Source organism: Lepidochelys kempii, chromosome 1, assembly GCF_965140265.1.
Source record: "Lepidochelys kempii isolate rLepKem1 chromosome 1, rLepKem1.hap2, whole genome shotgun sequence".
NCBI lineage: Eukaryota > Metazoa > Chordata > Testudines > Cheloniidae > Lepidochelys > Lepidochelys kempii.
In genome coordinates, this window is record NC_133256.1 from 134,982,402 (window position 1) to 134,994,014 (window position 11,613).

At 42.2% G+C, this 11,613-nt stretch overlaps 1 protein-coding gene across 1 annotated transcript in view; it reads right to left on the reverse strand.

Annotated features, from left to right (window-relative positions):
• The window catches only part of GEMIN8 (gem nuclear organelle associated protein 8), a 35,487-nt gene extending 24,849 nt beyond the window's left edge, over nt 1–10,638 (reverse strand). Inside the window, exons 1-3 of the mRNA XM_073355337.1 lie at nt 10,587–10,638; nt 4,225–4,261; nt 936–1,383 (exon numbers count right to left, since the gene is read on the reverse strand). Coding sequence (XP_073211438.1) covers nt 936–1,383; nt 4,225–4,227 — 451 coding nt within the window. The 5' untranslated portion in view covers nt 4,228–4,261; nt 10,587–10,638. The remainder of the gene's footprint in view (nt 1–935; nt 1,384–4,224; nt 4,262–10,586) is intronic.
• Nucleotides 10,639–11,613: the final 975 nt, after the last annotated feature.

Below are 11,613 nucleotides of genomic sequence, written 5' to 3' on the forward strand. Positions count from 1 at the left end.
TCACAGAGATAAAGATGACTTGGAGATCTCCAAGGACTGAGACTTGCAAAAACTCCCCTACTGATTTTTTTGGCTAATATCCCCCTACTATTTTCCCAGAGCTGGGCTTGAGGCTTTGAATGTGAAAGAAAAAAATATTTCCTGTACAACACTGAAGGGTACCGAGGGGGAAGACAGGTCTTGGAATTTTTACTGTTTGGTGAGCCAAAGAAAAATAAAGCAAATGGCTACTCCATCTTAAAAGAGTACATTGCAGCTTCCTCCAGCATTAAACAACATAGCTAGGAATTTCCTTTGGGCTGGACCTCTCAGGAATCTAGGATTTTACTAAATTTAACCTTAAGAAGCCCAGATTTTTGAGAATATTGACATATTCATTTTTTTTTAACTCAGCTGACTTAAGCTTTAATTTAAAATGTGAGCATCAATTGATTAAGAATTTTGAAATGTTAAAAAAATCTTTTGGTTTTTAAAGGAAGTATTGGATGTCAATGCAAAAATTTTTCAGCACTTGGGTATTTGTAGGATAAACCAGAACAATAGTAGGGACAGAGTAATGGAAAGTTGGAAATGACTCAAAGGATCATTTTTATAGAAAAAAGTTTATAATTAAAATATTGGTACTACCTGTTTTACTGAGGAAAAAGATAGAGATTTTTCACTACCTATCTTAATGCTACAGATTCCTCAATTTCCCCCAGAATTGCTCTAAACAAAGCATTTTCTCCTGAACAAATACATGCTACTTCTATTCTCCAAAGCATTCATACTCATTCTCTCTAGGTAGAAAAACCACAAGTATTTTCACTGGTTCATTTACTTCTAGTGCCCATTACTCTTGTGTATTATATTGCAACACCCTAATGTTGCATTAAGGACATATTCATTACAGCCTCAGATGGAAAGTATATAATACAAACAAGGCCTGAACTTACGTAACTCCTGCCTGTGCGCCTCTGTCTGTGCAAAATACTGGCGGAGCTCTTCTGTGATCTCCATGTTGCTCAGATCGCATTCTATCTCCTCTTCAGACTCAGAATCCTTCTCCATTTCAGAATCCCTGCCCATATTCTTGGTCACTCTGGTACTGCAGTGGGCATCTGGGTATTGCTGGGGCCAGGAAGGGTAACGTGCTCTGCTGTTTGGAGTGTAGGTAGAATAGTCGTCAGCATCCGATGGGTTGCCTCCATCCCAATCCGAGTAACGGCCTGTAGGAAAGGTTTTGGATGGATACCATGACAGATGATGAAAGGACTCCATGGCTTTCCTGTAGGCATTTTTGTGCTTGTACATCCAGTGCATGGCTTGGTTGTAATGCTTCCAGTATCTTGCATATACTTGTTGATTATACCATGGGTGAGAGTCTTCGTGCAGTGAGTCCTCCTTAAAAAAGTGGGAGCAGAGGGGAGAGACAGTGTTGAGGCAACTCCTAGAATTGAAAAGCTTTTTCATTCCAAATGCTTTACTTCCTATGATAGCAAAATCCATGTATTTTGGAGGAAAAATGACAAGTGCTTGAAGCGTGAACATACTATACATACAAAAATAGATCATGTTGCTCACTCTACTAGTCACCAAGGAAGAAAGTAACGAGAATGACTGCATCAAAGCTTTACCCCAAAGCGCTATTATTACAGTGGAAGCCACTCCTTTGGGGCAACATGTTGAAATGTACTAATGCAAACCGAGCCTGTGTGGATATAAATACTCAACACTTACTAATGCAAATAAATTCACGTGAATTCATATACTACACAGGTGAAAGCTGAGCTGAATGAGGTTTGATTACTTCAAAGTGCGTGTGGGATAAGCCTCATACTATGAATACACAAGCTTCATGTTAACAGGCAGAGGGTAATGCTTCTGAAATTCCTCTGTACTAAATAAAGGCACCTATTTCATATAGTAATGCATTTACCCTATCTCCTTGCCATAATAATTTCAGTGGTAGAGATCAGATGGCAACTTAGTCACGTCTCAATCACACCTTAGTCAAGGTCCCAATTAACCCCCACAGCGTGCGTAGCAAAGTGCTGTGCTGCTAATAAATCTCACTTCTCTATTCATCAGCAGCTATAATCTGAAAAAGGGTAATAAAGTTCGTTGACTTAAGTAAACTAAAATATCTCTTTCCAGTTATAAATCTGAACAAGTTGTAAAACAGCAACAACTGTTTTTAAAAATGTTTGTTTGCCTGACAACAGTTTACCCATGGCTCTATTCCAGCCACATAACTCTATAAGAGTGCAGCAGCCCTATATAGTAAAGTAAATTCTGTATAGAAAAAGATTGCAATAGGTTCCCCATCCCTACTAATTTGGCTACACATGGGTAGTGTTGGAGAAAGGTCAGGGATAATGGAAAGCTAAATCACTCTTGGGGTGGTGTTTGCCCACTGTCTGTCCTTGGGGTAGAGCTTCTGAGTAAGGGCTCTGAACGCATGGAAAGTGATGTTGGATTTAAAAACAAGTTGGTCTCACTTAATTAATTTGGATATCGATGATGCAACAACACGTGTCTGTCTTAAACTGAAAAAAGCCAATAAATTTAGTATAAAGTCTGATGTTCCTCCCATAATGCATGTCCTTGGTGTAGATATTTTGTGCGTCTCTGGGGAGGGAGAGTTTTACTTGATCTATTTTTTATGCCAAACATTTGGACTATTTTAGACTTAAATGTGGAAGGTCATCTTTTCTTTTTCAGGGATACTGTCAAGATAAAAAAATCATACTTTTTTACCTGTATTATTAACATCCTAAATCACCAAGAATGATTTTTTTAAAAAAATCAAATTTTATGAATTTGGTTTAGCGACACTTCATAGCTAAAGTCTTACCACCCCTTCCCCAAAACCAACCTCCCTTCCTGCACCCCGCCCCTCCAAAAGGGGCTTAAAAACACTGACAACATAATTTTAAGGTTATGTTTAAGTAGTTACAAGAACAAAGTCTCAAGCTAATAAACTTTTTTTTTCCCCTTATTTCACTTAAACAGTGAGTCAGGGATTGTGTCTCGTCTGTTTATACAAATCTATGGTGTCATACAAGTGATTTTAAGAAACAGCCACCAAATTAATTTTTATGGAAATGCATAACAAAATATCTGTCTTTTTGGCTAAGACTTTATGAGCCAGATGCTCCTCATGCACTTCAATTGGGCTGGTGAAACTCCACTGACTTCAGGGGATTTATTGCCAATTTATGCTGGTGTAAGAGGAGAATCTGGCCCTGTTGCAAGGATGTATTTATTTATTTATAAGAAGGAAAATGAACTTGTAAAAACCAGGATATTTAAGGTTTTTACTTTGCTTTCATTAAATGAGAATGTCACACTGACTCTAGTTCTTCAAAGTATAGTCAAGACCAGAAAATTCTGTGGTCAAATCTGAGAAGTTGCAACTCCCATTTCACATAGTTAGTTCTGGAGCACTTTGTTTAATTTTTCCCACTGAATTAATTAAACATCAAGTTTGGAAACATCAGTAGAGCAGTTAATACAGCTTGACAAAAAAGGAAAGTTTCATATATTCTATGTATTCTCCAAGATGACAACATTTCTTTTTAAAATACAAAAAATATCTTCAGTTCTTTTAACTAAAATGTTTCTAAAATGGGCCTTGGTGATGACCTCACTGAAAACTTTGGAATACAGCTGGCTGATTTGTCTATCTGACTAGCCCCAGATGTTAATTTAGGGGGAGAGGAATACAAAGGGCCACTTCATGTAGATAGAATTGTGATTTTGGTGCTTATCCAAATACTTCTGTGTTTGGAAGGGGAAAAAAAGTGACTGTAGAAAACCTCACTCTTTCTTTGAATTTTTAAAATCCATCTGTTGAAAAAAAATTAAGGGGATGTTTTAGATTGGGATGAAGAAGGAAAAGGAACACTTTAAAGGCTAACTATGGAATATAGCTGTATGTCTGTGTTTTTTCAGCTGTTGTATAAATGGAAATACAGAGGAGTTTTTCTCAACCGTATAAAAGCTATAAATCTAAGAAGAGTGATCAGCAGATTTTCCTGTTATATGTCTCTAGATTCTTCTCTGAGGAGACCAATCAAACAATTATTTTAATAAATAAATTTTACTTTGAATGCAATTTAAAATACAATTCTTTTAACTATGTGCTGACAGTTCAATACAATTTGCTTGTATATGCAGTTAACATACAAAGTGTGCATTGCCCATACTCTCAGATACACAGTAGAAGTAAAGAATGCTTACCATCACCTGTGGAGTTTGCTCCAATGATCAACGTAAACTAGAAAAGAAAATAATATTTTTTAATTTTTAAAAAGATAGTTAAATACACAAAGCATCTTTAGTGAACCCTAGTAGCTACAGATAAGAGTCAAGTCAACAGATGAGGGATTTTGAGTAATCAGAGAATACTTGAAACCTCTTATTCATTGATTCTAATTGGTTTTAGTATGGAACTTTTAAATATTGAGATTATTAATATATAAGGCTCAAAAAGATCAAAGGGCAGAGCACTTTCTGTGCCCCCATCTCCCTGCAGCCTAGAAAGCAGGAAGAGATAAATAAACTTGGTCTCATTACCCATTTTTTTTTATCCTCCACATGATAGTGGCTTCCTCTACTTCTAGGTATCTTCAAAATTAATGACATTAAGGAATGACCTTAAATGAGAAAGACTTTACTTTATCCCTCAGTAGTGTTTGCAGAAGGAATCCTATAAAACTTTTATGTTAAGCATTTTTAAAACCATTTTGATTTCACTCAGGTAGTAAGATTTTTGTTTATTTTTAATCCTATGTTGTAATTATTTGTATAACCATCTCCTCTTAGTCTTCTCCCATTTTATGCTTCCCTGATTGCAACACTGCTTCACCTAAACGAAGCACAGACAAATTCAGGTGGTGATCAAGTACTTGAATGGAGAGAGGAGGGGAGGTTAAGTACAAAAGTGGAAACTGGAAAGGACCAGATCATAAGAAGATCTGCAATTACAAGCTGCCGTTTAAAATTACTATCACCTACCACATACATTGCACTTTTAATCTTCAAAGTTATTTACCAACACAAACCACTTAAGGGAATTTTGAAAATGCCCTGACTATTGGACAGCTATTTCATTATATCAAGATTTTAAAAGAGCAAACCCAAACCACCCATTCCGCATAGTGTCATCACCCAGAAACTCTCATTTGAAGGGACAGGAGGGGCAGCAGAGGGGAATGATACAAAGATTAACATCCCCTCCCCACACTTTAAAAAAATTAGTGTGGGCCAAAGAATCCACTAACTGACACTCCCAAGCTACTCCATCCAACTAGTGGGTCAAATGATACACCAGTGTGACTGAAAGTAAAACAGCAGTAATTCCACTGTCTTCTTTGGGGCTAACCCAGATTACACCAGCATAACGGAGTAGAATTCTTCCCACTGGGGCTGCCCAGGGTGACAGTTGGAGCAGCATTTGGCCTCCTATTTATGACTTTATTGACGAAGCAGCAACTATTTGTCTCTTTAAGACAGCAATGCTGAGTGAAAAGAGATCTGAATGCAGTCCACCCTGACACCACCAAAGAAATGCAAATCATGAAGCTACCACAAATCAGCACAAAGGCTGAACGCTCTCCCTTTGTATAGTGGAGACAGAGCCCAAATATGCAAACCCCTCACTCACCAACCCTTCTGCAAACAGTCCTTACATACATGAGTAGTCCCAGTTCAGTCAATGGGCCTACTCATATGAGTAAAGGTTAGCAGAATCAGGTTCAAAACTGTCAAAGAGACTGAACTGATTGTCTTCCTTCCAACGTGCCAAGAGAGGCAGGAGGGAAAGAAAGAGCGGAGGTCACTAATGAAACATTGCAGTGACTTGCAGCATAACGAGCCTACAGATATATAAAAGACATGGGCGGGGCTTCCCCTTTCTGTTCATCTCAAAAAACATTTTCCTATGCTATCATCTTTTTAAAAGTTGTGTTTCTCTCTCATAGGGTGCGTGTGTGTGCGTGCATGTGTGTATATAGTTTTCATTTCTTTCATGTGCACATCTGGGTACTGTCAAAGTCACTAGAGTAAACAGAAAGGTCTCTTTCTCATATTTAAAATGTAAACTGTATTGTAGCTGCCTCTCTCATTTTCCGCCTGTAGTTTAGGGAAGTTACACACACGAGAATTCTGTGTCTGCCTATGACTTTTGCATACCAAACCATTCTCTGAACTGCCTTAAGGATCAACGAAAATCAGGTTCACAGCCTAACATAAAGAGACTTTGTTTTTAATACCATAAGTGACAAAAAAATACAAACCATATTCTGAAGCACATAGAGAGAGCTTTTTGAGGGGTGAAAAAGCCCTCACAAATCCATTAAAATGTATCAGCTTACGGAACAGGAAATAAATATACACTTTAGCAAACAGAAAAAAAATAATTGTCATAAATTATTTATGAACCCTTATAGAAATATAACTCCTAACTCAGGAAAGTCCTGATCCTGGGCACCACCATAATACAAACAACAAAGAAATCGTTAATAAGAAATCAAAAAAGCAAAATGGCTCTTCAAAAGTAAATTCAATAGGTTATCAAAATCACTCAAGAAGCAGAAAATAAATAAAATAATTCTGGCTCTACTTTTTTCAATTCCTAAAAGTTAAAATACGGAGGTTGCTGCACAAACCGAAAATAGTCTAATGTCGCTGGAAACACCACTTAACTTTTGAATGAAGAAATTACTAAAAAGGTATGAATCATCATTGTAAAATTACCAAGAAAATGTATTAGCCCAGGCAAAAAAATCTACTTGCCCGCACTTACCATAATGATGATGAAAAAATTTACTTGCTCATACAAAAATGACTATCCCCAGGCAATTGGATGGGCAGAATTTTGCATGCTGGCATTAAAGCTAAGGTCCCAATCTTGCAAACACTTGTACATGTGCTTAACTTCACTACGGTGAATAGTCCAATCAATGGGACTACTCATGGTAGTAAAATTAAGGCCCCAGTCTTGCCAAATGATCTCTGCAGGAAAACCCTGGTGCCCATATGGAGTGTCACTGAATGTGTCTCAATGCAGGGATAGGGGAGTTGCTGGCAGAGACCATCTGGCAGGATTGCGGACTAAAGTAAAAGATTTTAAGGCTGCAGGCAGCAACAATAAAATGCTTGGACAAAGAATACTTGGTCCCTTTTTGTGTATTAAAATGTTCTCTTGCTTCGAGGGCTTTGGCACAGAAAATCCCCTCCCCCCCCCTTTTTAACCACAACCACATAATTATCGGTTTGTATTACCACAGCGTCTAGGAGTCCCAGTCATGGATAAGGACCCCATTGTGCTAGGCACTGTACACAGGACAAACGGTCCATTTCTGATACATTGTTTTATCTCCTTTCCTAACCTTTCAAATCATATAATAATTCCCCATTTATATTAAATACTGATGAAAGAAGAAAGCCATAACTGACTATGGGTCTGATCCCACAAAGTGTTGTACATCACTCAGTCCCACTGAAGTTAAATTGAGACGGATTACCATCCCGTAGGATTGGATCCTGGAATGCTCTATTTTGAAAATAGAAAAGGAGGACTTGTGGCACCTTAGAGACTAACAAATTTATCTGAGCATAAGCTTTCGTGAGCTCAAATAAATTTGTTAGTCTCTAAGGTGCCACAAGTACTCCTTTTCCTTTTGCGAATACAGACTAACAGGGCTGCTACTCTGAAACCTGCTATTTTGAAAATGTGATGATACATTGTACACCATGAGAGCACAGCCCCCTGGTGGAGTATTGTACACAGTTTTGGTAACCACACTTGAAATATATTGCACAGCTTGAAAAGGCCTACAGTCAACAAAAGTCTTACTGCTCAGTATGGCAAGACCTGAAGAAACAGGACTATTTAGGAAAGAAAAAAAAAAGATTGAGGGGACTTTCAGTTATTTAAAATTATGAAGAGCATAGCAAGAGCTAGTCAGTCACTTCTTTTCACACTGTTGCATAGAAATAGAAAATGATATAATTAAGAGGGGGAGGAATTAGAACAAATTAAAATACTTCTTCACAGATCCCACAGTCAATCTGTGGAATTTACTGTCACAGAAAGTCACTGAAGTAAATAAAACTAGAGAGGACTGGAGAATCTTACCAACACTAACTTTTGTAGCTCTGCAAAATAAGACAACTAGTAAGTAAGTCATTACAACTTTTATTTCAGGGAATACATCAATCATTTGTGTGGGTCAGGAATGATTTTTTCCCCACTTTTTTCACCAAATCTTTAAGTATTTGGTAATGCTGACAGTCGGATAAAGGAACAGATCGACCAATGACTTACTTGAACCAATACTGAAATTGCTGTAAGTGTTTTGTACATATTCCAAGAACTCGGTAAGAACAAAATGCCATGTTGTAGCACCAACAGCTTATATTTTTCAAATGATCATTTTACATTTCTAGTGCTAGAAAATCTGGGGGCAGGAGGATGTTTAAAGAAAGTCCATTCAGCCTTTTCTGTCACTCAGCTACTGATTAACTACCAGTGTGCATCGCTACCTATGTTAATTTTAATATCAACATGGCCCAGTTATAATTCTTGTAGAAATGCAGATGTGCAACACAGAACCAATTAATTACACCTGTATACCCCTTTAACAAAAACTCCTGTAGACTACATTCCTGTTTGTGAATATCGCTAAATATTAAAGATGTTCTCTGGTTGACTTTTGATGTCGGTAAATATAAAAAATGTTCTCTGGTTAGGACCTGGCTGTTATCCAGCCAGCATAGTTACAGCGATCTTATATGCATGCAGTTATTCTGGTATAAGGTGCTTATGCAGGTACAGCTTACTGCTGTAAGGAAAGGGGAATAAATTATAACGGTATAATTGTGGCCAGGCTAGAGACTGTACTCATTTAACTGTTTTGGTAGAAAATCAACCCCTTGCCTCACAAACGCACACTGAAATAGTTAAATCAGTACAAAAACTCCACGCAGACCATGCAGTAGCATGTATAAAGTCACAGTTCACCAGGTCCCAAGAGCCTAAGGCTCTACTCCTATATCAGTGGTCCCCAAACTCTCTCTTCCCCAGGAAGCATGGTTGGGGGAGGGGGGGCAGAAGCAGGGCTTGTGCTGCAGCTGGGGCCTTAGCTGAGAGTGGAGCCGTGCTGGGAGCCAGGGGCATTGTGCATTGTGGGAGCCAGGGGCATTACCATTGTGCATCACCACCTATGTTCATTTTAATATCGCTACCTTTACAGCTGGGGCCTTAGCTGAGAGTGGAGCCATGTTGGGAGCTAGGGGCCATGGCTGGGAGTGGAGCCGCAGTTGGGGCCGGAATTGCAGGTGGGGCCATGACTGGGAGCGGGGCTGGACTGGAGTAGGGGGCAGAGAGGGGCTGGGTAGCACTCTCTCCCCATCCCCCCATTGGGGTTGGTCCAGGCCCCCTTCCCCCACAAATGTGTCTCTGTGCCCCCTGGAGGAGTGCCCCACAGTTTGGGGACCCCTGTCTTATATGGATCTGAGAATACAGGGTGTTGCTTTGAAATCCAGGATACCTGGTGCATTTGAGTGGCTTATAGGGAAAATGCAGGTTTTGGATTTGGAAAAAATGAAAGGTCAATTTGAACTATATTAAAAAAAAATGTAATAGTGAACAATAAATTATCACTAATATGCCTTATTTTGGGTCTTTGTCCTATCTTGGGGCATTGGCAGGTCAATGGTAGGAAGTAGTGTGCACATGAGGAGGAAACAGGTAGTTTAAGCTCTTTGGAGCAGGCACTATCTCCTATTGTGCGTTTGCGTACAGTGCCTAGCACTGGAGGGCACAGATCAGCGGTTCTTGTCGTGCTGCCCCTCAGTACCCGGCTCCGGCCGGGGAAGCCAGTGATCCAACCAGCGGACCAAATCTGATGATGAATCCTGGTCACGGGCCACTAACTACTAGCAGTTTTAAGCTTACTAAGTAGGGCTATTTGGTGCATCCACACTGCATCAAACCATCTTTCGTGCTCTACGTTTGCACAGCACCCAACACAGCAAGGCCCTGGTGGTGTATTGCAGAGCATTGCTGGGGCAGCCACCTTGCGACGGGGAGCCCAGCACGGGGGCCGCGGTTATCACTTGGGGGTGGGAAGTGGTGGGCTCTCTTTCTTCCTCACCCAAGCACCCCTGCCTTAGGGAGAGGGGCTTGCGGGGCGGGGGGGTCCCTTTCCCCCCCTCACTTCACACAGGGGTGGGTGGTCTCCCCACGCCATCGCTTCACCCCAGTTCACGGGATGGTTTTGGGGCGCGGGGGGGGGTGTCTCCCTCACACCCCAAGGTATCCGCCCCCCTCCCCATTCACCAGCTGAGTTCCCAGGCGGGGTGGAAGGGGGGGGGCAGAGAGAGATTTCTCCGTTTTCTTCCCACTGCCCCACCACCCCGGGGCGGCTCCGGGGATCCCCTCTTCCAGGCGGCTCAGGTACATGGGCTGCCACGGCTGGGAACCGGGGGCTCCCCCACCCGCCTCAGGTGTCTGGATCCTGGCCCTGGGGCCAGCCCCGACCAGGGGCTCCCCCCCAGCCCGCACCCCCACGTGGAGCGGGGCCCGCGGCACGTACTGTGGGTCCGGGCGGGCAGCCCCGGCGCCGAGACCCGCTCGTCCTTCCTCCTTCCTTCCTGCCGCGGCGGGAAGCGGGGCCCGGGGGCGGGGTTTGCCGGCTCCCGATCCCCTGGGCTGGGGCGCTCCCTGGCGGGGCAGAGCGGAGCGGGCGCCGCAACCAGCGTCCTCCGTCCCCGCTTCCCCGCGCCTGCCCGGGCGCCTTGGGGGCTCGCCCAGGAAGAAGCGTCAGGGGACACCGGGCCGCCTCCCCAAGCGGCGGCACCAGCCCCTGTGTGTAGCAGCCAGGAGATTGGGGTCACTCCCCCCCCCCCCCCCTCACTCAGCGGGAGCGGAGCCCGCCAGCCAGGCCACCCCCCCCCACACCTTTGCACGGGGCAGATTTCGAGTGGGCGGTGCTGGTGCCTTCCAGCTGCCCCTGTCTGGTGTGGGACGGAACAAGCCCCAGAGAGGCGCTGGGCCTGGGCGCCTCACAACGCTGGGACCCCTGCTCTCACAGGCAGGGAAAGGAGCTGGAAGGCCCCAGGCCCGCACCAAAGGTTGTAACTCACCCATGCCCAGTTTGTGCTGGGTGCTTGAAATATATTCAGACTGGGGCCTCTTGGTTTCCCCTGGCTGGTGCTGCTGAATGCTCTTCTAGCAACTTTGCAAAAGATGAAGGTTGGGATTTTTGAAGGAGCCTAAAAGTATTAGACAACCAAATCTCATTGGCATTCAGAGGGATTTGGGCACGAAACTCCCATAGGCTCCTTTGAAAGCCACGACCTACATCTGTATTCAGAGTTGTGGTGTCAGTATGTTTGTAACAAACATTTGTTTTCTTCCCATAACATCTGAAACTGCTTGAAGTGAAAATCTACACACAGGGTTAACTACAGAGCTGCTGATAATGCCTCCATTCTACAACCAATGTGCATGGGAAATATTTGCTTATTGACTAATCCTTTATATAGTTTATTAACAAGCTATTTGATTATTATTCTTTAAAAGAAGCAGAATATTTTCATGGATATCTTTTGCTTATGTAC